The sequence below is a fragment of the Macaca nemestrina genome, chromosome 1, assembly GCF_043159975.1.
Source record: "Macaca nemestrina isolate mMacNem1 chromosome 1, mMacNem.hap1, whole genome shotgun sequence".
Classification (NCBI taxonomy): Eukaryota; Metazoa; Chordata; class Mammalia; order Primates; family Cercopithecidae; genus Macaca; species Macaca nemestrina.
Window position 1 is genome coordinate 130,274,316 of NC_092125.1, and position 27,166 is coordinate 130,301,481.

General features: G+C 32.1%; 1 protein-coding gene across 3 annotated transcripts in view; it reads left to right on the top strand.

The window, feature by feature from the left end:
- The window catches only part of LOC105466263 (collagen type XI alpha 1 chain), a 219,601-nt gene that overhangs the window by 75,861 nt on the left and 116,574 nt on the right, over positions 1-27,166 (top strand). Inside the window, exons 6-25 of one of the 3 annotated variants that reach the window (XM_011715280.3) lie at positions 804-920; positions 1,184-1,336; positions 1,523-1,615; positions 4,164-4,418; positions 5,362-5,424; positions 6,869-6,910; positions 7,840-7,902; positions 9,947-10,021; positions 11,082-11,165; positions 13,545-13,601; positions 17,541-17,594; positions 19,781-19,834; positions 19,987-20,040; positions 20,202-20,255; positions 21,437-21,490; positions 21,616-21,660; positions 22,840-22,893; positions 23,313-23,357; positions 23,618-23,671; positions 24,129-24,173. In XM_011715280.3, coding sequence (XP_011713582.1) covers positions 804-920; positions 1,184-1,336; positions 1,523-1,615; positions 4,164-4,418; positions 5,362-5,424; positions 6,869-6,910; positions 7,840-7,902; positions 9,947-10,021; positions 11,082-11,165; positions 13,545-13,601; positions 17,541-17,594; positions 19,781-19,834; positions 19,987-20,040; positions 20,202-20,255; positions 21,437-21,490; positions 21,616-21,660; positions 22,840-22,893; positions 23,313-23,357; positions 23,618-23,671; positions 24,129-24,173 — 1,515 coding nt within the window. The remainder of the gene's footprint in view (positions 1-803; positions 921-1,183; positions 1,337-1,522; positions 1,616-4,163; positions 4,419-5,361; positions 5,425-6,868; positions 6,911-7,839; positions 7,903-9,946; positions 10,022-11,081; positions 11,166-13,544; positions 13,602-17,540; positions 17,595-19,780; positions 19,835-19,986; positions 20,041-20,201; positions 20,256-21,436; positions 21,491-21,615; positions 21,661-22,839; positions 22,894-23,312; positions 23,358-23,617; positions 23,672-24,128; positions 24,174-27,166) is intronic. The other 2 variants (XM_011715281.3, XM_011715283.3) reach the window with 2 other exon arrangements.

Below are 27,166 nucleotides of genomic sequence, written 5' to 3' on the forward strand. Positions count from 1 at the left end.
AGAAATTAATATAAAATACTATTTCCAATGTGAATTTATTATGTTTTGTAAGATATCTAAGTGTTATGCCTTTTTTCGATAGAAAAAAAGGCAGCAATTTTAAATATTAAAATTATGCATTAATTATAAGCATATCTAATTTTGAATCCTTAATGTCTCACAAGGATTTTGTACTCTGTTTGATCTTAGGAAAGTCTAAAGGAAATTAGGAATTTCTTAATACATTTTAGATTTTATTTTCCCATTGGTTACAGTATTTCAAATAGAGTATATACTTATTTCATATTCTTTGTATTCCCTTTCCCTCCTCCCCTCTTTCCCATATCTCAATAGATATGAAAATCCTTTCATACTTAGGGAGACTACTCTCAACATTTTTATTTTTAGACATGTAGCTTAATGAAAAATTCCCATTGAAATTACTGTAGAGCTCTTATAGAGAAACATTTCATAGCAATTTTTCAAATCAAAATTAATATTTGACATCTATGTTCAAGTACATAATTACTGTGTTTCAATTAACATTCCATAATTAAGAACTTGAATTATTATTCCACATTTTTTGTTTTCTTGTGATACTAATCACCATTCTGCTCATAGGAAATGTGCTTTGTCACTCCTATGTTATTATACTCTGTATAAGACAGTATAATACTTCTATGTAATGCAAAAATAACTCATCAATAACATTAATTTCTTGTCTCTTAACATTTACACTATGTAAAAGTTAAGATGGTTCTCACTTTGTGAATAGTATTTTGCCACTAACACAATTGCCTGATATTTTTTCCTTTGCAATGTAGTATGAACCAGAGGATATAATCGAATATGACTATGAGTATGGGGAAGCAGAGTATAAAGAGGCTGAAAGTGTAACAGAGGGACCCACTGTAACTGAGGAGACAATAGCACAGACGGAGGTAAAAACAAAGCAGTGCCTGTGTATGTGGTGTCCTGCTGTTCATCATCCTGTGGTTCCTTATGTTGACTGTTCCTCAAACTTACCATAAACCTTTCATTCATCTTATTTCTCTGAACCAATAACTGTGATTTTTATTTGGCAGTAGCCGTTTTGAAGAATGATGTCCATTTCACTTTTGCTTAGCCTTCCTTTCATCTATGCTCTATATTTTCCTCCTTGTTTATTTATGTTTTCCATTCCATCTTTCACCACATTTTACAGAAAAAGAAATCCAATTTCAAAAAGAAGACGAGGACAGTGGCTACTAACTCAAAGGAAAAGTCCAAAAAGTTTACACCCCCCAAATCTGAAAAATTTTCATCCAAGAAGAAGAAAAGTTATCAAGCATCAGCAAAAGCCAAACTAGGGGTAAAGGTAGCAAAGAAAAAGCAATCAAGATCTATCCTAGATAAGCTGGAAGATCTCTGATCATGAGTCATAGTCTTAACCCAACTAGATAAATACTCACTCGGCTAATACTATAACCCAATTAAATCATGATTTCCATACATTTGGGATTACCTTACATGTTTACTAATTCTCTTCTGAATTTACCATTAGGCAAATATCGTTGATGATTTTCAAGAATACAACTATGGAACAATGGAAAGTTACCAGACAGAAGCTCCTAGGCGTGTTTCTGGGACAAATGAGGTAATACACATAGACAATATTAAAGCACAGTCCCACTTTTTAAATGTGTAATTTATTTTGATATACTTCACTCTGGAAGAATCTATAATTTCTCAAACATCTGATGTTTTAATTCTTTTACTAAAGTAAGAGAAACAATAGCAATGGTTCACTATTACTAAAAGCAGTTCATCTGAAATCAATGTCAATTCAGGTTTTGCATGACTCTTTGCTTCATGCAGATGCTAAATTGATCAAACTGAATTGGCTGCTATTATTTTCTTAATTGCTCCTGGAATTGAGCAAGCTTTTCAACATGTTGTGACTAAGGGTATTCACAACATGTTTCTTCTGTAAGAAGAATCCTCTAAAGTGAAAATTGTATCATCAAAGGATACAATTAGAATTTTACTCCATCTGATGAATAATCGTGCATTTTATGACAGAGAGCATTTTGAGAAAATGTAGTCTTAGTGGACTTAAATAACTACATTTTCAAATGTTAAGAATGTAATATTAATTCCTATAAAACTAATATATTTTAATCTTTCCATTATTTTCTATGAAAATATTTAAGTACATGTAGGTAAAAATTAATCGTCCTGAATTTCATATTGTACATGCATTCTGATCATGAAGAATACAACATACAATTCAGTTTAACTTTGTTAAATATCTGGTATACATTTTGGTTTAATTTTATCAGAAAATGAATATAAGAAATGTAATTTAGTTATAAGAAAATTTATGTAAAATATCTCACAATGAGGCAAATAGATTCAATAGGCCTTTATATGAAAACACAAAATTGAGAATAATAAATATTTAGAATGAGAATGCATTTTAAGTTTCTTTAACCTCAAATTAATAATTTTCAAAAAAATGAGTATTTTGATTCAAGATGTTTATTTACCTAACCAAATTCATCCAGCATTTTAGTGCTGAGCTATGATTATAACAATATTCTTACCCTAGATATATGCAGTCTCTGTAGACAGCATATACTCCTTATCTAAGAATCCAAAAAATTATGGTTATTGAGCATTTAATTTTAGTGAAAAATTATTAATCATTTATCTACATATTTTAATTCATAAGATTATGTAATACTATTATCTAATATTACTCTATCATCTAGATTTACTATGCAATAGAAAATCAGTTACTTAAAAATGAAATTTACAAATTGGCAAGATAAGCCTAAGCAATACAACAAGATCCTGTCTTTACAAATAAATCAATCAATTCATTAGCTGGGCATGGTGGTGCACGCCTGTAGTCCCAGCTACACAGGAGGCTGAGGCAGGAGGATCATGTAAGCCCAGGAGTCTCAGGCTGCAGAGCGGTATGATTGTACCACTCGATTGCAGCCTGGGTGACAAAGTGAGACCCCATCTCAAAAAAATAAAAAGTAACAAGATAAATTATTTAATTTGAGCCTCATCACGGACATAATAAAACCAAATATTCACATGTTAAGTCAGATTCAGGTTTATTCTACTAGTAAGGAATTGAGAGAAAAAATGTATCAGTTTTTATCTATGTCTCTGGGGAAGTATTATTGACATAATTCTCACTTTTAAGAATTAATATTTATTCCTTACTCTTCTTGAGAATTGTACAGTGATATTTTATATTTCGTTGTCTTAAATGTTGATAGCTATCATTTATTTTATTTGATTTAAAGAAATCTTTGGTTTCATGCTACTTCCTTACATAAGAAATGCTCTGCATAATCATTGTAATGACACATCTCTATTTATACTGATATTGGCATATTGTTATTTTTTTATGGGATGAGACTCAAACTTACATGGCTTATCCTTGTAGCAAATTTATTTCATGATGAGGTTCTGTAAGATTTAAAAATTAGGCAAAGCTTCCAGGTGTGGTGGCTCACGCCTGTAATCTCAACACTTTGGGAGGCCAAGGCGGGTGGATCACCTGAGGTCGGGAGTTCAAGACCAGACTAATCAATATGGAGAAAACCCGTCTCTACTAAATATACAAAATTACCCAGGCATGGTGGCACATGCCCGTAATCCTAGCTACTCTGGAGGCTTAGGCAGGAGAGTGTTTTGAACGCAGGAGGTGGAGGTTGCCGTAAGCCGAGATTATACCATTGGACTCCAGCTAGGCAATAAGAGCAAAACTCCATCTCAAAAAAAAAAAAAAAAAAAAAAAAAAAAAAAAGAAAGAAAAAAAAATTTAACAAAGATTTAACTCCATACAATTTTTTATTGTTCAACTCTTAAACTATGAAGTAAATATGAAATTGACTAACATGTTTTTTCCAATGGAACAAGCAAATACGCATGTTAATTCCATGTGAATATTTGCAGTTTATTGGAGAAAGTGCTTTGAAAGCAATATCTCTTTGTACATAGCAATGTACAAATGTATTTCTTTCAATGATACTTGAAAGACTACTTTCCAGGTGTTTAGAGTTGCTTGAGTAGTAACAAAATCTCATCCCATCACATGCCATCAAACTGTAATTTAAATGCTTACCTTGCTTTACTAACAATAAACTTCATGTTCCTCAATTCCTTGCAATTTAAATTAATAGCCAAATCCAGTTGAAGAAATATTTACTGAAGAATATCTAACGGGAGAGGATTATGATTCCCAGAGGAAAAATTCTGAGGATACACTATATGAAAACAAAGAAATAGACGACAGGGACTCTGATCTTCTGGTAGATGGAGATTTAGGCGAATATGATTTTTATGAATATAAAGAATATGAAGATAAACCAACAAGGCCCCCTAATGAAGAATTTGGTCCAGGTGTACCAGCAGAAACTGATATTACAGAAACAAGCGTAAGTTGATACTATGCTCTGTGTCATTGTATGTCTTATTTATGGGATATTTTTATGTCCATGTCCATCTTAATGTCTTTTCAGGTTTAAAATGCAGGTTGAGCTTTTATGTAAATTATGAATGCCTATTACCACTAGGACACCTTCTTAGATTCTTTCACATGGGAATCTTCAGCAATTGTATTGTTGGCCACACTTTTGGAGTCATTATTTGAAAGTAAAATCTCGAATAGAATTGCATCAGAAATTTTGTCATTGATAAGATTAAAACATAGTTGTTTTTATTCTGAGTAGCAAGTCTGATTTTTAGACTATTTCATCAAATTTAATTTGATGTCATTCCTTGATGCCTGGGAATAATCACTGACATCTATAGATGTCTTTATAAAACATGTTAATAAGAGGCAATTGTTCAATCTCATTTTAAGATTCAGTATTAATGCTTCTTATGCCTATCTTTTAAGTTTTGCCCTACTTAAGCCTTCAATAGGTCTTCATACTTAAAAATATATTTTAATAGGTTATTTAAATGTGTTTACTTTACTAAATTGTCTTTTTAAAAACTGAAATGGCGCGGTGGCTCATGCCTGTAATCTCAGCACTTTGGGAGGCCGAGACGGGCGGATCACGAGGTCAGGAGATCCAGACCATCCTGGCTAACACGGTGAAACCCCGTTTCTACTAAAAATACAAAAAATTAGCCAGGCGTGGTGGCGGGCATCTGTAGTCCCAGCTACTCGGGAGGCTGAGGCAGGAGAATGGTGTGAACCTGGGAGACGGGGCTTGAAGTGAGCCGAGATCGCGCCACTACACTCCAGTCTGGGCGACAGAGCGAGACGCCGTCTCCAAAAAAGAAAGAAAGAAAAAAAAAGGAAGAAGAAGAAAAGAAATAAATAAATGACCTTACAGACATTCAGGCTGTTTTGAATATTTCATTCAACAGATAAATGGCCATGGTGCATATGGAGAGAAAGGACAGAAAGGAGAACCAGCAGTGGTTGAGCCTGTAAGTAGGGGTGTGAATGCACTTTAAAGGTTGGTAAAATTGCTTAGGAGCCACCATTATGTTAAATTATTATGTATATTCATGTATTACCAAGATTACCAATGATAATCTTGATGTCCAGATGTTTACAATTCACCACAAATAAGTAAGTTAGTAAGGTCTTGTCTAGACAGGAGAATTTCAATAAAACAAAACATAGAGCTGCAGAATTTCAGAATTTGAAAGTAGCTGAAATTTATCTTGTCTAATTCTCTCATTGTAAAGCTAAAGAACCAGAGATCTAAAGGACTTAAGTAATTTTCCTGAGGTTTCAAATGTTTGATCAATCAGATATAATAGGACTTTCAGCTTTCCTGCTTTCCAAGTCAATGATATTTTTATCTAATCTCTATGACTTCACATTATTTGAAATATATGACACACTTATTTGTTACATATCCAAATTGTGTCATATGATATTATAAAATTTGTTTACTTCCTTTTCATCTACAGAAGAATCTCTAATTCATTCCAAATTACTTTTTAAAAATTTGTATAAATATTTTAATAATAATATTGCTAAGGAACAAATTCTTACTTGGAAGGAGTTTTGCCATTGTTTCCTGCTAATAAATAACTCGGAAAAACTAATGTATTAGAACTGAAGGTAGAACAACATAAAAATCATTTCAGAAACTGTAAGGACATAAAAATTCCAAAAAATAATAATAAAAGAAAGAGAAATGATAAAGAATAAAAAGACTCAGTTTTAAGGACCTTGTTGGCCATCTACTCATTACTCCAAAATCATGCAACATGCTCACAAAAACGTTGAAAATATTTCTTTCAGAATGAATCCGTCCTTATTATAAACATTTTTAACCCCCTTTTTAAATAACATTACAGCTTTTCAGTAGTCCAAAGATGGAGTGGAATGATAAATGTTTTAGAACTGAGTTCTTATTCTGAATAGCTCTTTATTCCTTTGCTTATATCATATTTATCCATTTTCCTTTTTCTTGGAATTTTCTGTAATTTTCCTGAATTAAACTGCTTATTTTCCATTCATTCATTTACACAGCATATATTTACTAAGTTTCTGTTTTGTGCCAGGTATTATTCTGTGGGCTACAAACAAACAAAAAACAAAAACAAAACCTTGGTAGAGTGTTTTGTCTGTACTCTTCTTGGAAGCACTTCGCATATTCTCCTTTGTAATATTATTCATCTAAATATTCATTTCCACTCCACTTAATTCACACGTTCTCTGAGGACACAGGCTATATCTTCTATCATTTTGAATTTCTTTCCTTCCCTGTGCAAAAACATTTGTAATTAATTTAAATGGTATGAATAGATAATTCACTATTTAATATGCAATGATATAGTGTTCTCTTATATTCATGTAATTAAGAGGTTGGGGGTTATATTTCCCTGGCAGAGATGTTCTCTTTTCTTATTACAGGGCATGCTTGTCGAAGGACCACCAGGACCAGCAGGACCTGCAGTATGTAAATGTTTTAAGATTATTTTTGTCTATTTAAAGTAATCATGTATAAGATTTCTATTAATTACTGAATGAGAACATTTAGACTAATTAGAATGTTGAACTATAGAGAAAAACATTTGTTCAGAGGAGCTGGTGCCTTTGAACTGCCTTCTGATTTGTCTATCCAAGTAATACTCTTTAAATTTTATTTTAAATAATTTTGTTGCTTAAATGATCTGCATCTTCTCAACTCACTTTCCTCTTTCTACTGAAATATATAAAAGTAAAGAAGAGTCATCCTTATTTTCATTGCAGAGGTATAATTATATCTCAACAAATGAAATTACGACTTCTAGGTAGAATGTAGCTGCCTTATCTATACCTCTGTGTGGAGTAATTATCAGATTCCATTGTGGTTTCCTGATAAGGCTGTTGTTGCTCAATGTGTTTATTCTCAGGTGATTGCACTGATAAGACCCTGTAATAAATCCTCTGTCTTTTGTTGAATTAAACTCTTGTCATCTGAAATAATATATGATACTGATGCATTTAAATATGTTTACCAATAAAAGGAAACATATAATTGCCTCTAACCTAAAAGATTTCTATATGTTCAACTTGGCTATCAAATTTTTGAGTTCTAATTTTGAGTGTTCCGTTTCTTCAGTTAGAACTGGGACCAAATATGACCTTAGAGACTTTACATTGGCATATTCTTCTTTCCTGTTTTTCCTTGGAATGTTTGCCTCCACTCTGAGAGCAGCTGAACTAGCTACAAATTGGTTTCTATATGTTGTCTTTTCACAGGCAGATAAATAGGGCAACTGTTTAGAAGACTAGTGTATATTTATAAAATATAAATGAACTCTTCGACAGGACTAGGGTGAATTCGTCTGAATCTTAATGAGATTAGGAATCTGATTCAGATATGTTTTGTTTCTCTATAGGGTATTATGGGTCCTCCAGGTCTACAAGGCCCCACTGGACCCCCTGGTGACCCGGGCGATAGGGTAAGTGAATGGACATGACATCTCATTACAAATGCATGTCACACAGACAAAAATAATTAAAATGTATTCTACAAGCTTAACATGTTATTCTTCCTGTGTGTGGGTGGGGTAAAGGCAGCATGAATTCAGTGCTGCACAACATTTTAGTTAACTTTTTAAAAATTATTTTAAAGTGAGGATAAAAAATGTGCATTTATCTATGGCATAATTAATATCAAACTTTTATTTTCAGCCAATATCCCTGATGATATGAACTCATGACATTAGGGATTCTGGTATTCAAATTTGAATTCCAGACATATTTTTCCAGGTATTCCCATTTATATTTAGTTGGATGCTGATAGAATGAGTTAATAAATCTAAATTCCACTTTGAAGATCAAATGCTGGGTTACATGCTGAACTATCTCATTTGTGTTAAGTCTCTTCAAACTCTTCTCATACAATACCCTTCCCTTTTTTCCCTGCATCCTTGAGTAGCCAATAACTGTACTTTTTTTTTCTTTTGTTCTTTAGAGGATCAGAGATGCAAATAATTTATACTTTTCATATAATTACAATGTAAAGAATGTAAAAACTTTTTAATTTAAATGTAATGGAGGAAGATTTTTAAATATTTCAGAAATTCTGGCCTGAGTGACAGCTATTTAAGGTCAGAGGACATAAGAAGTATATTGTGCAAAGATTATGAAACATTTTATTTAAAATAAAGTTCACAAGGTTAGTTCTTACATGCTCTGCTTACTTAATTTGATATATCCAGTTTCTTGGAGATATTTATTTGTAATAGTCATTTTAGTTAATATTTTTAAATCCCACCATGTTTTCATGAGACGTTTTTGGATTCTGTAATTTACTGGCCTTAAACTCTATATCAGGTGATAAATTCATCTCTTTACACTGTGCCTTATGAATACAAACATATAAATGATCGAAAAATGTAGGAAATATTTTAGTAAATAGGAAGTTATACAATTCAAGCTAGATTTGTTAGGATTTGAAACAATTATTTCTTTATAGAAGCCATTATTTGAACTTACTTTAATAGTTCCTTGATGCCTGTAGAGAATCTATTGAAATAATATCCTAAATAAAATATAATTTTGCCAATCTAGAATCAATGTTAACAGTTTTCTAAGAGTTAAGTTTTTATAAGAAATTCACATGTGAAAAGTGCTGCTGCTTTTTTTTTTATATTGGATGAATGCTTTGAGTTACAGCATTTTGTATCCAGTTATTTATTAATTTTTGAATTTGCTTGCTTCCCTGCCAAATATGATAGGGCTACGTAGAAGTGTCTCCTTATATTGAAAGCTTATGGACATATACCTTGTATCTATTTGTCACATACTTAAGAACAGATGTATATATTACATATTTAATATTTTCTATATTTACATCCATATCTTAGATTTCTAGACAGCATTGTCACACCTACACACATACACACACTGAGTATATTTCATCAGTAAACATTTAAAATAAATTAGTGATTATCTATGATTAACATTAGCATGCTAAAATTAGCCATTATCTATGTTAAAAAATATCTCTCTTGAAGATAGTATCTATTGTCTATGTAGATAAGTATTCTACTAAATAAATACTATTTATGTAGCTGTTAAAGAATACTAAAATATACCTTAAACCTAGTAATTTTTAAATAAAACTTTCATTATCTACTTAAATCTGTTTTTGTCTAACTATAAGAACCAGGCTTGTACTACTTGTTTTCTCACATTACTTTCCCCCAAAATATATGTGAACTCTTCATTTTACACAGTTTTAGGCTGCAAACAAAGTTTGAGCAAAATTTATATCTTAATTGGATTATATACTAATAACCAAATATTATTAAAATCATCTAAAACTAGTGCAACAGAATAGAATTTTGTCTAGGTATACTTACTAAAAACGGATTAAATAAGATGGAAAGGGCAAATGCAAATTAGATACAGTAGACCTATGTTATAAGTTATTCTAGTTATAGTAAATATTATTATTTTGATATTTATTTATTTTGGTTATTTCATTTATTTTCTTAGGGTCCTCCAGGACGTCCTGGCTTACCAGGGGCTGATGGTCTACCTGGTCCTCCTGGTACTATGTTGATGTTACCGGTATGTTCTTTTTTATGTTATAGAAATGACTTGATATTTTGTCATCTTTTTTCTAAAGATTATTGTTCAACCACATTGAAGAGCAATCAACTAAAAACCATTGTATGAGGTAGAAATACTTGAAATTAAGCAGCATTTGGAAATTCAGGGAAATTTCACAAAACAAAATTCTGATAAGTATCAATTTCTGAATTAAAACTAAGAATTCCTTATTTGATTACACTCTTAGCAAAAGAGTTTTTAATAGTATTTCCAATTGTGGTTTATCCTGAGTCACATTATTAACATGTTTTTATACGTTATTTAACATAGCATTAATATACTATTTACCATCTATTATCTATATAGTCATAAGTAGTATTTATTTGTAGTGTTATTATTCATTGCTCAAAAATTATTTGCTTTACTGTAAGATTCCTTTGTAAAGTTTTTGCTGCCCTGGTGTTTTGGGGAAAAAATGTGTATTTTATTTATCAATTTCAATGTCATGAACAAAGTTTCAAGAAATACTTAGAATGAAAAATTGATTTGTACTGCATTTTGAGTTAAAATGGAACAAATTTTATAGAGGAATATTACAGAAGATCTGTTTTATAACTTAAGTACTTAAGAATAGGTGAACAAAATAAATAAATCACAAGGAAAATTTCCTGTGTATTAATGGATATTCCAAAAATTTTGACAAACAAAATAGAGATTGAGCTGTAACCGTCACTGAACTTGGTATATTTGGAATTTTATACAAATTAATCAATAAAACTTTTTAAGCATTTGTGCTTAAAAAGTCACAATTATTTATTCCAGAGGTATAGAAATTATAGCATTTAAAATTGAAACAGTTTCTAGTTTCTTCTTCTACAACCGGTAACCTGTAGTGTAAAGAACTTCCATAAGAGAGAGTAAAAACAAAACAAACTAGATCTCATGATTCATTATGGAGTTGCTTTGTAATTTTGTAAAATCCCACCATTTTAAGTGTTTTTTATCTAATGATCAAAGCACATAATTCAACATGTTTGACAAAGCTGATTTTGAATTTCTTAATGTTATGTCTTCCAAGTTCCGTTATGGTGGTGATGGTTCCAAAGGACCAACCATCTCTGCTCAGGAAGCTCAGGCTCAAGCTATTCTTCAGCAGGCTCGGGTAAGAAAGGATGAACTTGCATTCCCACAAGATGACTGTCTCTGTGTCAAGTATATATGTTTGTACATATGGAAGATGCTACCATTATTAATAGAATATTTACTTCTGAATAGTGTATTGAACTTACTTGGAAAACTGCTAAAATTATATTTACTTTTCTAGTAGTAATGTTTATTAATTGAAAATTATAGTTAGGTGGTTGATCCTAATTGGCAATTATATAATTGCCATTATATAATTCTAGCAATCTTCCACCATAACACACAAGATTTCTAATTTTTTTTCCCAAGAGTATTGATATATTTACACCTAGTGCACCTTATCGATCACATCCAGTTTTACTTTGCTAACTCATAAGTCAATGATTAGTTATAATTAAGAGAATAAAATTTGAAACACATTTGTTCTTAATTTTCTGGATTATCTAAGATATCAAGAGTAACACAGAAAATTAAATTTCTTGGAGATCATATATAAGAAAGGAACCTTCACATTTCTTACCAACCCTAATCTTTATAATCTGTAATGTTTTTAAAATTGCAGTTTATGATTTTTTTTTAGTTTAAAGCTTCCACTACTTGTAGACTTATAAAATATAGAAGTACATTTATGGTTTTTAATTAGTTTCATTGAAATTAGAATATACACAAGAAAGTCAAAAGGATAGACCAGGGAGGAATTGGAATTCATATAACATTTTTTTATTCATAGTATTGGTTTTCTTTTTCTTTTTTTTTTTTTTTTTTGAGACGGAGTCTCGCTCTGTCGCCCAGGCTGGAGTGCAGTGGCCGGATATCAGCTCACTGCAAGCTCCGCCTCCCGGGTTCACGCCATTCTCCTGCCTCATCCTCCCGAGTAGCTGGGACTGCAGGCGCCTGCCACCTCGCCCGGCTAGTTTTTTGTATTTTTTAGTAGAGACGGGGTTTCACCGTGTTAGCCAGGATGGTCTCGATCTCCTAACCTCGTGATCTGCCCGTCTCGGCCTCCCAAAGTGCTGGGATTACAGGCTTGAGCCACCGCGCCCGGCCAAATAGTATTGGTTTTCTTTTTGAGGAATAAGGAAATAAAGGATTTATGATTGGTATGGATATGGTTACCTACTTTCTAACCAATATAAATCACTTCTGTGATAAAATTTTTATTCATAATGATGATGAATTTATGCATGTATTAAAATATCTGAAAACGAGTGAAAATTGTAATTCATCCTCAATATTTGTTTATGTCTTTCCTAAGTCTATTAATCTGAAAATACATCATTATTTGGTTTCATCATGTTTAAAGATAATGAAAAATTAAAATATTTGTTTATTAGATTTTGGCATAATGCAAATCTAAAATTATTTAATATAATTTACTAAAGATTTCTACAACTTATTCTATAAAATATATTATTTTGAACAATTTTAAGGTGATTATTTGAACTTAAATATTTTATGAGGTTATTGAATTCCTCATTTTATTAGCCCTCTTCACCTACTTGAAAAATAGGTAGCAAGCATTATAATTCAATTTTTCAGATATTTAATCTCAAGGATTAAGAAGTATATTGTCAAAAATCTCATGGTGAGTCAGTAGTGACTTTGGAGATCCTACTGTTTTCATCTCGTGCACTTTTCTAATATAATTTTGCATTTATTTCTGTTGTGGTATTATTTTTGATATCTTTGTGATAAATCTAAGTGTTCATCTCTTCAGCTCTCTAATATTCAAAAGTAGCACACAATACTAATTTAACATCTATCAAATTTTTATCTTTTGTACTGTATGTGTTCCAACTTTTCAAGTATGCTAATTTCACATTTCTAATATTCAGTGTAACAATAGTGCATGTAATCAGTTTATTATGCCTATGATTATACAAAATAAAACATTCTTCTATAGCATTATATTTGAGATTTGTTAAAAGGCACATATTATCATAACACTTTCTGACCAGTTTTGTTTGATGGTGTCTGGCTTTAGTTATCATAATTTTTCCTAAATTATTGCTAAAATAATTTTATCTAAAGTCTCTCAAATTGTGCCTACACATTTAAGAGAAAAAGGCTATGCATTATTCTTGAGTAAATTCAGAATAGTAAATTATCAGATACTAGTTGTTCTAAAATCTAGTTTAACTTTTATTTTTGATTAAATCATAGCAATATATGTTACAAGATTTTATATGTTAAAAAGTTTTCAAAATGTCTGATATTTACCTCTTTTGTCATTCTAGAAATTTGCAGTTCTTCAGTAACCCGACACTCTTTCTAGCATGTAGCTATTAAATCTGTGTTCATCACGTGTTACTTAAGGGTAGCTTGTGCATATTCATATTGTACTTTAATTTGCTCTTCCAGGAGAATATTACTGAATTTGACATATTTTGTTTTTTAGATTGCTCTGAGAGGCCCACCTGGCCCAATGGGTCTAACTGGAAGACCAGGTCCTGTGGTAGGTTACCCCAACAAAGATAATATATGTTAACATTTTCAAATTAGCAGTTCCCTGTGCAACTTCTTCCAGGGATTGTGCATATCTCTGGTTGGTGACAATAGTGTATGTTTTCATGCTTGCTGTTGTTTCCATTAAAATAAAAATCTTTCTCAATTCAGTTTTCAGTACATTTTGATCAAAAGGTCTCAGTAAAAAAATTTAAATTGAATAAATAAAATAAAAATGTAATTGAGTCATATCCAAATATTAATTTCTTAAACGATTAGTATCATTCATTTGCCTAACATTCAGTTTCCAAAATGATATTTTACATTAAATCCTTGAGACTTAATTTTATATTAAACAAAATGTTTGTTAAAAAAGAAAAATATATTTGAGGCCAGTGAAAATTATGACAAAATCTTCGGACAAGCAAGATACTTTTTTAAACTGCAGGTTGTCTCAGTATTCCACAAGATGCTTCAGATATTAGAGAGAGTATTTTCTGTTGTAGAAACTCTTGGAAATAACAAAATATTATTTTTTTCTTACTAGCATGATAGCAAGCTAAGATATTTCAAATATTTTTGTCTAAAAAATCTTCAAAGACACTAGAATATACTAATGTTAAGTGGTGTAGCAGTTCACAGGATTCAAACCAGGATTCTCATTAATTTTAGAATAGATGGATACAAAATTTATATTTTAAATATTTGCTTTTTAGTATAATTTTTTTCTACTATGCTTTCATATGCTCTCACAGACTTTCAAAATATTTTATGAAAATAAATCTTTTTACAGGATGTATTATTCTGAAAGTTAAAATCTGTATTGTACATACTAGACACAGCAAAACTATTGTATTCAAATTTAAATCAAGTGCTTAGTCTTCTAATTATTTAATCTATTTTACTGGTTATATTAGGGTGATAGTTTTTCTTCATGTATTTTATTCAAGATTTTATTGTGTAGATTTCCTTATATTTATATTTACCATAATTTAGTCAAAATTTTACATTTATTTTGCAGGAATATACAGTCAATCATATAAGCTCAGGTGGAACATATATTCTGATAATATGTTTCATAGAATTTAAATTATATAATTTAACACATTATTAAATATTTATCATGTATTTTATCATACTTTGCCTTTCCAAAATACAGTAATATGGCAAATTCTATATCACTTAATAAATGAAATAGAGTTAATTTTTAATTATTTGTTAATGACTCAAATTTACATAACAGGAAAGTAAGTAGTATGTTAGTGTATTATAAAATTTGGGGTCAGAAGAATTAACCTAGGTATTTTATTAAAAATAAAAATTTCTGAGACTCTGAACTTAAGACTCTAATGTTGTAGATTCAGAATTAGAACCAGCACTGTAATTTTAATACATGCACCAGATTGATTCCTATGGGCAAACATGTTTGAGAAACAGTGCCATATATGATTTAATTTACAAATATCAGGCCGGGCACGGTGGCTCACGCCTGTAATCCCAGCACTTTGGGAGGCCAAGGTGGGCGGATCACCTGAGGTTGGGAGTTCGCTACCAGCCTGACCAACATGGTGAAACCCCGTCTCTACTAAAAGTAGAAAATTAGCCGGGTGTGGTGGTGCATGCCTGTAATCCCAGCTACTCGGGAGGCTGAGGCAGGAGAATCGCTTGAACCCAGGATGTGGAGGTTGCTGTGAGCTGAGATCATGTCACTGCATTCCAGTCTTGGCGACAGAGCTAGACTCCATCTCAAAAAAAAAAAACCAAATATCAGTCCTAGGATATCTAAAACTCTATTATCCAAAGAAATTTCATTACTTACCTTGAAAAACACAAGGAAATGGATCCATAGAGGCTAACGGCAGCAATGAGCAGAAATAAGGGAGGCACATTAGCGGTTCTTGTTTTCATTAAACAACCATTAAGGGCCAGCCTATTTTCCATAGCCTGTTGGCAAAGAGAAAATAGTGACAACCATATACACATTCTCAATGTCATAGCCCAAATTGATTAATTTTATCTACTTATCTCTTTGGTATGAAAGTTTCAGCTTCCTTAATTATTGAAGGTAGGTATTGAGAGAAAAAAAATCGTATCGTTTCTTTTTACCATTTACTCTATTATACTTTGTTTCGAAACATGCAAATTTGATGTTTGCATCAAAATGTTAAATTGTTAGTCTTCCAAATATCTTTTAACTCTATAGTCTAAAAAAGTATTCACTAGATTAAGATTTAGAAAAGAAAGTTCTGCATCAATATTTTGACATTTGTGCATTTTTCCTATGAAAAATTATTTTAACCACTTGTTTACATCCAGTTGCCTTTATAGACAAATGGAGGACTGTATCATAAAACATGCAGGAAGTATAGAAAAAATTTTTCTCTATTATTTTATTGTCAATGACTGTGTGACATTTTTTAGAATAAATGTTGGAGCAAAATAATTATAATCTGTTGAGTAGGTAGTGCTTATATAGAGAGAATGTAAAACAGTCAATTAATTAAAAATAGTCTGTTCTATAATTGCATTCAATTCAGTGATTAATAATCTGACTTAATGTGGAACCTCAGTTTTTCTCTTGCAGAAGTTTGTTTGCAATAATTCTTTATTAGAAGCTTGAAAGTCATTATTCTTTTAATTTTAAAGATTAGAAAATTCATGTTACTTGACTTTTTGTATTTCGTAGACATCATGTTAATACTTCTTTTACTTTGGAGTCACCAGGAGGCTATAGATTGCTGACATGTTCAGATTTAGCATAATTTTAATCTTTGTCATACTTTATACAATGTGGTATTTAATGGAATGTGTATGGATTTAAATAAATTAGAATCTTTTAGAACACACAGTGTTTCAACATGAAGTGACTATAATCACCATGTTTATTTTTAATGTTCTGAAGTTTTTTGGGGATACATGTTGCCTAGTGTTTAATTTTAAAACTCACAACTTGTTTATAAAGCAATTTTATGGTTTGTTTATTTATTTTATTTTATGTGCCAGGTTGTTGTTGTACCTTTTTATTTTTTATTTATTTTTATTTATTTTTTTATTTTGAGATGGAGTTTCACTCTTGTCACCCAGGCTGGGATGCAGTGGTGTGATCTTGGCTCTTTGCAAGCTCTGCCTCCCCGTTTCAAGCGATTCTGCCTCAGCCTCCTGAGTAGCTGGGATTACGGGCGCCTGACACCATGTCCACCTAAATTTTGTATTTTTAGTAAAGACAGTTTCGCTATGTTGGCCAGGCTGGTCTCGACCTCCTGACATCAGGTGATTCACCTGCCTTGGCCTCCCAAAGTTCTGGGATTACAGGCTTGAGCCACCATGTCTGGTCACCTTAATTACGTAAATGCATTTAAGATATATTTGTTATACAGACTTATTCTCATTGGAAAAATCATACCAACCTGGGAAAAATGTGTTAACACTATTTCAGGGCAATTATAATAGTATCAATAACACCAGGTTCTTGCCATTTTGTTATTATACAATTCAGAGTCTAAAAAATATCTGAATATAAAAGCAGTAACATTTTGTCAATGTTAATCCTTATAGTATAAATGGATTAAATGTATATCTGATTTGGTAATAATGGGTTACTCTACTACTACATCACAGAGTAGTGATAAATAATGCTTTGTGTATCATCCTATGAGTTCTTATAGTGCACACACAAAAGACAATTTCAATGTGATTTCATGACTTTAGCTTCTGTGCAGTGGTACATAAAATATAGACCTTTATTGCTCACAAATTGGAATGTAATCAATATATTGAGAAGAGATATACTTCAATGCAAGTGCTGGAGAATTTTACTGTGTTAATAAGATAATGCTAATATGATTAAATATATTTTGAATAATGTTTAATTATTTCAAGTGCAATTGGCAGGATAAAAGTAGTTATGAAATTGCTAAATTAAGTGAAATATCTTCACTTTTTTCTATAGGGGGGGCCTGGTTCAGCTGGGGCCAAAGGTGAGAGTGGCGATCCAGGTCCTCAGGTAAGAAATCAAAATTTGTCTTTTTATTCTTGACTGGCTTCTTTGATACAGCATAATTCCTTTGAGAATGCATCAATAGTTCATTCTTTTTTGTTGATGTTGTTCCTGAGTAGTATTCTATTAAGGTATGAGAGTTTATTTTGAAATTAAAAAAATCAGAGAAAACTAATTATGATATTTGGGTGATTCAAGATATAGTAGCCTTCTTTTTTATGTTTGGTTAACTTTGCCATTGAAAGGATGGAAAATGCTTAACTGGGAATCGTGTAAAAACACTGATATTAGACTATATGAAAATGTAGGGGGTTTATTCTTTCCCAAAGTTTGTGAACTTTTTGCTCAACATTTTCTTTTTATAAAATAGATGAATCTGAAAACATACTGCAGTAATTGTTTCGGATTTTAGTTTTCCTTGACTCCTTTAATCCAAAAAGAGAAATGTATTATCAAAGGAAGGATTATTTACACTAAAAACTAAAAAGTATTTGTACTGTTATTTTTGGCCCATGCCTTGGGACTGGAGTTCAGACTACAGTGTTCTCATTACAAAGGTACATACTCTTCAACCTGTAGACCATCTTTTTTTTTTTTTTTTTTCCAAGACAGAGTCTTGCTCTGCTCTGTTACCCAGGCTGCAGTGTGCAGTGGCATGATCTTGGCTCACTGCAACCTTTGCCTCCTGGGTTCAAAGGATCCTCCTACTTTAGCCTCCCAAGTAGCTGGGACTACAGTCATATGCCACCATGCCGGGCAAATTTTTTATATTTTTTCTAGAGTTGGAGTTTCAGCATGTTGCCCAGTCTGGTCTCAAACTCCTGAGCTCAAGCAATCTGACCTCCTGGGCCTCCCAGAGTGCTTGTATTATAGGAATGATTCACCATGCAGGGCCTTTAGACAGTCTTGATTTTTTATTTCTAGAATGAACATTTCACAGTGATTATAAAAATTATTTAAATTTTCAAATGTGGGTTTCATTATTTTCTGCTATGTTTATTATGTGCATATTGTTTTAATTAACTTTAAATAGCATATATAGTTAGTTAAATATGAAGGCCTATGTAATATTTATAGTGGAACTACATTTGACCTATTATTCGCTGTATAATTTCACTTTAAAACATATATATCGATCCCCATGAAAAGTATATATTGACACATTGATGGTATACTGCTACTGAAGAAAAAGATAATGAGAATTTTAAACCTTTAATCTGACATAGTATAGTGCCAGTCAATAATTTGCTTCAGGGATTGCCAAATTGTCCTCCAAATTTTTTTTTTTTTTTTTTTTTTTTTTTTTTTTGTTGAGACAGAGTCTCGCTTTGTCACCCAGACTGGAGTGCAGTGGCCGGATCTCAGCTCACTGCAAGCTCCGCCTCCCGGGTTCACGCCATTCTCCTGCCTCAGCCTCCCGAGTAGCTGGGACTACAGACGCCTGCCACCTCGCCCGGCTAGGTTTTTGTATTTTTTAGTAGAGACGGGGTTTCACTGTGTTAGCCAGGATGGTCTCGATCTCCTGACCTTGTGATCCACCCGTCTCGGCCTCCCAAAGTGCTGGGATTACAGGCTTGAGCCACCGCGCCCGGCCCTGTCCTCCAAATTTTTGTAGCTGATTGAAAGAGAGGTGTACCAGGGACCGTGCTGAATTCTAGGAGTATAGTGGGGAAAATTGATTAAAGACTTTAGCTGTTCACAATCTAAATGGGAGATTCAAACATGAGAAAAGACCATTATAATCCAACATTATAAGTGCAATAAAAGGAGAAATATCTAGTAAAGAACATACAACAAATGAGAGAAAGATGAAAGAAAGGGGATTGGTGAGAGAAGAGAAATGGAATGGATAGTTAAGAGTGTGTTCCATCAAGGGAAATATAAAACCCCAAGGTTTTGAGAATAAAATGTGTAATTATTTCTTTTATTTAAATGTAACCTCATGTCTACATATATAGTTAGTAAGTGGTATTTTTTTGTAAGAAGCCATTTAGAAAAAATAGGTATTTATTTGATAGAAACCTTTTGTCTTCTGCTTTATTTGAACTTTTACGTGGAAATAATTTTCTTGTGTTTGAATGATTAAGTTAAAGCTAAGAGGACACTAGTTTCTGACACCATCTCTCTTGATGCTATTGAGTTTGTTGATCAAGAATTCTATAATATGGTTTAATTATGATGTTTTGATATAGGGCCCTCGAGGCGTCCAGGGTCCCCCTGGTCCAACGGGAAAACCTGGAAAAAGGGTATGGCTTATTTTCGTTGTGCATTTTGAAGACATCTGCCATGATCATTAGTTTTATTTATTTATTTATTTATTTATTTATTTATTTATTTATTTTCCTTACCTACTAGTAATAAGAGTCACTTTGCTTAATCATGCTGTTGGCATTATCAGGGTCGTCCAGGTGCAGATGGAGGAAGAGGAATGCCAGGAGAACCTGGGTCAAAGGTCAGGAGCTCACATATTTTTATATTCACATCCTGTGTGTCAGTTCACCACGTAAAATTTTATATTTAAAAATCTATTTTCTGAATCTGAGAGAATATTTCACATTTAATGGAAAGACTGGAATTGTGATGATGATGATGATGATGATGATGGTTTTACAGGGAGATCGAGGGTTTGATGGACTTCCAGGTCTGCCAGGTGACAAAGGTCACAGGGTAAGATACATCTATTCCTTTTTTTTTTCCAGGGAATGTTATGAAATATTTTAGAATTGATAACAATTTGGGAAATCAGAAAAAGAAGAAAAATTAATTTTAACATTTGTGAATCGACTTAATAATAATGTAATAGGTACTAGGAGGAAAATAGGTAAAATTACACATGTGGTATCAGTGTAAGTTCTTTGAATATTTTTAGACATTATAATATTTCTTTTTTGCAAGCATAAATTGAATCAGAATGTTTATATACAGGTACCTGGAAAATATAAACAGAAGAGCAATGTGGATATTTAATTTTACCTCTAATTTTTAAATAATTTTCTCAACTTTTCCATTACTTTTTGTCTGTGGACATATACTCAGAAGAAGACATCTGTAGGTAGTTTGTCATTAACACAGTAATATACTAGGCACTATATTATTTTTTGGTCATGATAAAAGCTTTCAGTACAAGTCAAGAACTTGTAATTTGTGAAGGCTAAATAAACCATGATCCTGAACAGTATTCCAGCAGATAATTTTAGTAGGAAATTATGAAGACTGTCTCTCAAAAATAGATCAGCTTTAGATCCTCATATCTTTCTTTACCAGCATTAATAATGAGGCTAAGATAAGTTTTAAGAAAATTGGAGAAGAAAAAAATAGTGAAAGAAAAGAAAACCCTGTGAATGTCTGACAGAACATATAGTGTGTGTCTAACATCTTAAGATCAAGATCTACTTTTATCCATTTTAAAAAAGACCAAATTTCTTTCGTCACCTGAGTTATGCTGATTTAATATGAATTATTTAGAAGTAGAAAATATTTAAGTCAAAGTCACCAAAGTATATCCATATTTAATACAATCATCAGCAAAATAAGTTTCTAAATAATTTATCTCAAAATAATTAAATGTCTGAAAACTATTTAAGATACTTATTTTTACATAAAACTTTTGTATTGAAAATTAACAGAACAATATTATAATTATAAAATATTATTAGCATACTAAACATGTAAAGCCAGTTAAAGTTGTTAAATTATAATTTATCTGCAAAATGTTTTGAGGACAGTAAATAAAGCATATGTTTTCCCTGTCAAATGTCCTGTTTTATTTGGTTTAGATAGCTACCTGATAGACCGGTGAACATTCTACTTATTTCCATATGTTAATCATATTTGTATTGATTTAACAGGGTGAACGAGGTCCACAAGGTCCTCCAGGTCCTCCTGGTGATGATGGAATGAGGGTATATTAATACTTCTTTTCATTTCTTTAAGAAATATTTAAAATTAAAACATAATATAACAAAATCATGTTGAAATGATACATTGTCTAAATGTTCTATATTCTCATTAATTTCGTCAATGACAGGGAGAAGATGGAGAAATTGGACCAAGAGGTCTTCCAGGTGAAGCTGTAAGCAACTTACTTTTTATTTTTAGTAATATCTCTATTTTTTAGGACTAGTGACTGGTGTTACACATATAAAAACAATGATAAACTCAGAAAAATATTGCAGTCTTAGCTCAGCTAGCCAGATAATTGCCATGTGAAAAAAATGAAAAAGGATATATAGAGGTCTTCTTTTGTTACAGAGAAAATCTTAGACAATTGAGGGAAAAATCTCTGGAATGTAACATATTTCCAGCCAAAAATGTTACCTTACCTAGTTTTTGTTGCTGTTTCTTTGTTTTGTTTTTTGTCCTGTCATCAGTAGCTCCAAAATTTATGTACTGAGAAGAAATGAATCCTATTACCAGAAAAAAAAAAATAATATGTCACTTGGAATATACCAGACATATGGATTATATCACTTTTCTCCATCAAATATTACAAATGAGGAAACTGATCTGGGAATGTTTACTTGAAGCTAGCTAACAAAATAACTAAACTAGAAACAGGCCTCCTAATTTTGGTTTGAAATTCCTACATTCTACCTTGTACCACATTTTAGATCCTTGACAAGTAAATTCAAGCAAATGGGGGAGAAAGTAGATTATTTTATTGACTTTTCTAAAGAAGGAAAAGAAGGTGAGCAGGTGCAGGAGGCGAGAAAAGAAGAGAAGGAGAAATCAAGTGTAAATAAAAATAATTTAAGGAACCTCTCAAAGATGGTTTCTGTAATCTGCATATATAGCTACACAGCTGGTCGTTTTCTTTTCTCAGTGAATGCTATCTTAAGATGAAATTTACCTAAATGTACAATAAATGAGAATCAGGACTCTTCTATTTGTATAGTATATCTGATTGAATAATAATGTTGAATGCTGTCATTGAAATCAAAAAATGACACAAAAGTGTCATATTGAAAATACTAAACTATTTCATATTTTAAAAATTCCCCAAGTGGTTCCTATGTAAATTTATAGAATCAAAGAAACACAATTTCTGTACTAAAAACTGTTATTTATTCTGGCTTTTGGATCAGCATAAACACTAGATATTTATGTTATGGACATCACTTTCAGTGTGTTAATAAAAGATGTCCAGATATTTTTACTCTAAAAATAACCTTAGGATTTCTTCATTGGAAGAGGCATGTTTTTAGGGCATTTTTTTTTTTTTAAAGGCGTGCTTTTTTTCTTTTTCTCCTAGGGCCCACGAGGTTTGCTGGGTCCAAGGGGAACTCCAGGAGCTCCAGGGCAGCCTGTATGTACTGCTGGAAACATTGAAGATTTTCTAGGGAAAGCTCGTTATCAACCTTTGAGAGGCCATAGAAGCCCTCAGTAAAGAGCCAAGAGTTTATTGCCTTGTTATATTTGAAGATCTACAGATGCTGCCTTTCACTTTAACTCATCATTCCCTCCTTTCCTTCTATCTTCCTTTTGATTATTTATCTTACTCTTTTCATGATACATCCCCAGCATGCAGAGGAAAATGTTGGTAGATTGTCTCCAATGTGGACATGGAAAAGAAAGTATAGGTCTTTTCTCTTCTTCATTTACATTAAATCCTAGAATGATTTTTTAGTCGATTGAGTAGTATCGTGCTATTAGATTAGTCTTTTTGATTTTCTATTTTAGCATCAAAACATATAAGCAACCATACATCCTTTTTCTTCATTGCAGGGTATGGCAGGTGTAGATGGCCCCCCAGGACCAAAAGGGAACATGGTATGTATGTAGCAAACAGTGATAAAATAACTCATCTTTGAATATAACCACTAAGAAGCCGTTTTTGTTGCTAAATCTAAAATATGAAGATTTCTTACATTTTGCTAAGTATATTAGATACATTAATATTTTACAATATTTTCCAGAATCTCTTGAGGGCAAACTGTTTAGGGATGGGTGGAGGTATTTTCCAATTGAGAAGAAAAAAATCTATTGTGTAAAATAGCCCATTAAAGACTTTTTATATTTTCCTCTGGCAGGGTCCCCAAGGGGAGCCTGGGCCTCCAGGTCAACAAGGGAATCCAGGACCTCAGGTAAGTCTAAGCCATTGCAGCTCCTTTGAAATAATGGGGGGAAGATGCTATCTTTGCATAAGAAAATTGACAGCCTCACAATTTTCTGTGTAGGCCTAGCAATATTTAAAATGTGAATGTAGGAAAATACATCCTTTTCTTTTTTAAAAAAGTTGAGCAAACTTGCAGAAGCCCCTCTCTTCCCAAGGAAAAAAGAGTCATTCAATGTTTAGGGAATGCCAGGACTGATAGCCACTTGCAGGAGAGTTTTGAATAGGATCACATTATAGTCCCTTTGCAAAAAGAGTAGCTTGTGTAAAACTCCTCATCGTGTTCTAAAATTATTTGGGGTGTATGGGAATATATACAGATTCTTATAACTCACTCTATGTACTATAGTGAGTTAATAATTTACTGTTTTAAAAGTGTGTTACTGTGATTTGATTTCTGATATATGATATACATTCTTTTAAATTAGGGTCTTCCTGGTCCACAAGGTCCAATTGGTCCTCCTGGTGAAAAAGTAAGTTAATCTGTTGTTCTAGTAAGGCCTAGTGAACATGTTTGCTTTAGCAATCTTAGGCAGGTGTAAGGTCTGCCTTCTGTTTTTGTTAAGATATCTAGATTTCTCAGCACATAAGGAATTAATCTAGAGTTGACATGGAAATACAGTGTGGGGAGAATTCATTCATATGTTCTTAAACCGTGAATGATAAAACTTCAGTTACCATTTAAACAGCTTCTAAATGTGACGTTCTCAGCTATATTAATTTCAGGAACATACGGGTACGAGTGAATATTTTCTCTTTATTTTAGGTCTCCTTTTCTTTCTCATTATTTTCCAGAAAAGTAACTAAGTTTGCTTGTGACAAAAGATTTGTAGGAAGATATAATGAAGGGAAAATTGTGAAGTTGTCATTGCCATCATATCTCATATATGAATGACAAATGATGGTCTTGTTAATAACTCAATGTCTGGATCAAAACAAGAATAAGTCTTTAATTAAACACATGTCTTTTTCCCTGATCTCCACTGTGAGAGTTCTTGAGTAATATTTTGTTTCCTGTAGTCATAGCACATTGCTAGCTGGCTCTTTCCAACACCTTTTTTCTTTCGTTATTTTTGTTGATTTCTACAAACATAACAATATTTTTTTAAAAAACTAACAGCTTTATTGAGGTGTAATTTGCATACTATAAATATTCACTTGTTTTAATTGCACAAGTGAATGATTTTTACTAAATTTACAGTTGTGCTGCAATCTAACTTTCAGAATACTTATATCATTCCAGAAATAATCCTTGTGTTAATTTGCAGTCCATGTTTCCACCCCCTCAAACCTAGCCAACAATTAATTTGCTTTCTGTCTCTATAGATTTGAGTTTTCTGAATATTTCATATGAATGAAACTTATGAATAAATTTAATATATGATTTAATCATATGAATGCATATGTGACCTTTATGTCTGACTTCTTTCATTTTAGGTTCATCCATGCCATAGTACGTTTAGTAGTACTTTGCTCCTTATTATTTATTAGTACTTTGCTCCTTATTTTGTTCTCATAGTATTCCATTGATTGGCTATACCAGGTTCTGTTTACTTTTATTTGGCAGTTGATAGAATATGTGTAGTTTATACTTTTTCGCTATTATCCGTACCACTGCTGTAGTGAATAATTGCATACAAGTCTTTGTATCGATGTGTTTTCATTTCTTTTTGGTATATACTTAGAAGTAGAATTCCTCGGTTATGGTAAACTTATGTTTAATATTTTGAGAATTCCACTCTTTACCATATTAATTGTACCATTTTTCCTTCCAAGCAAAGATGTATGAGGATAGTAATTTCTCCACATTCTCACTCGTGCTTGTTATTGTCTGTCTTCTTGATTACCATCATTCTTGTTGGTGTGAAATGGTATCTCATTGTGGTTGTAATTTGCATTTCCCTGATCACTATTTTTGTTGAACATCTTTTCCTATGCTTAGCAGCCATTTCTATCAGGTCTTTGATAAAATATCTATTAAACTCTTTTGGTTAATATTCTCATTGGATTATTTATCTTAATATTGAGTTGTGAGAGCAAACATCAGATTTAAGTAGTTTTGAAAGTACTTTTTTCTGTGGATACTTTGGATATAGATGCAGAGCACTATTGGAAAATGTCCTATGAGTTATGTTAGGTTCTAAAGGTTATTTTTAATATTTAGATCAGGGATTTTAATCTGGGTCACTCATATTTTAGATTAGCACATTATAAATATATTTATTTTACATTGCACTTGACATCTGCACCTGTTAAATTTCTACCGTGATTTTATCATGTATGTACTAGATTGTTAAGAGGAATTTGCTCTTAGAAAAAGTTGTTATATCTGAATTCCCTGTGCCAAGCCAGATAAAATATAGAATCTGGTTTACTGCATTTCTGGTGGTAAGAAGAGAGCTGTCTTATGCGCATACTGCTTCTGCCTCTGATCTGAATATATCCAGCCAGTAGATTCAAAACCAATCTCTTACCATCAAAAGGAGAAAGGTGCTCAAGAATATGAGGAAAACACTTTTTAATGATAATACATCTATAATATAAATTTTATATTACATCTATATTAAAAAGTAGAAACTATTATTATTATTTTATTATTTATTTTATTTATTTATTTTTTTGAGACGGAGCCTCCCTCTGTCGCCCAGGCTGGAGTGCAGTGGCCAGATCTCAGCTCACTGCAAGGTCCGCCCCCTGGGTTCACGCCGTTCTCCTGCCTCAGCCTCCCAAGTAGCTGGGACTACAGGCGCCTGCCGCCTCGCCGGGCTAGTTTTTTGTATTTTTTAGTAGAGACGGGGTTTCACAGTGTTAGCCAGGATGGTCTCGATCTCCTGACCTCATGATCCGCCCGTCTCGGCCTCCCAAAGTGTTGGGATTACAGGCTTGAGCCACCGTGCCCGGCCTACTTTTATTTATAATGATAGCTATGATTTATTTATTCTGGCCGAGGAGTCTTCTCTCTGAAAATTTAGTAAATAGTAATGTTTTAATTGTATCATGGTATAATTTAGCATTTTAATATAATTTAGCTAATGTCATATATTTTTACTATCCAAGAACAATGTATTTTGCTAACTTATTATAGCCTGTGCTTTTATTTTCAGTAAAAATATTTCATAAAATTTAAGTTAATTAACTAAAATAGATAAGATATTATATTGGTTTTTTCTAATATTTTTGATAAATAAACCAAATACATCCTGTGATAAATTGTGATTTCTCCTAAATATTTCCTGTGATTTAATTTCTGAGTTTACTCATATATTAATTGCTCGATAGCAATTGATGTTACATAACTGTCTTGAGTCCTGTATAAAATAACAAGACACAAAATAAATATTAAAGGGAGGAATTTTGAAGACATAGATAGGAACCTAAGTCCATCCAGACTGCAACGCTGCCACGTATTAGCATCGGCTAATTTACCTAAACTCTTAATCGATACTATTTCTCGAAATTCTTTGAG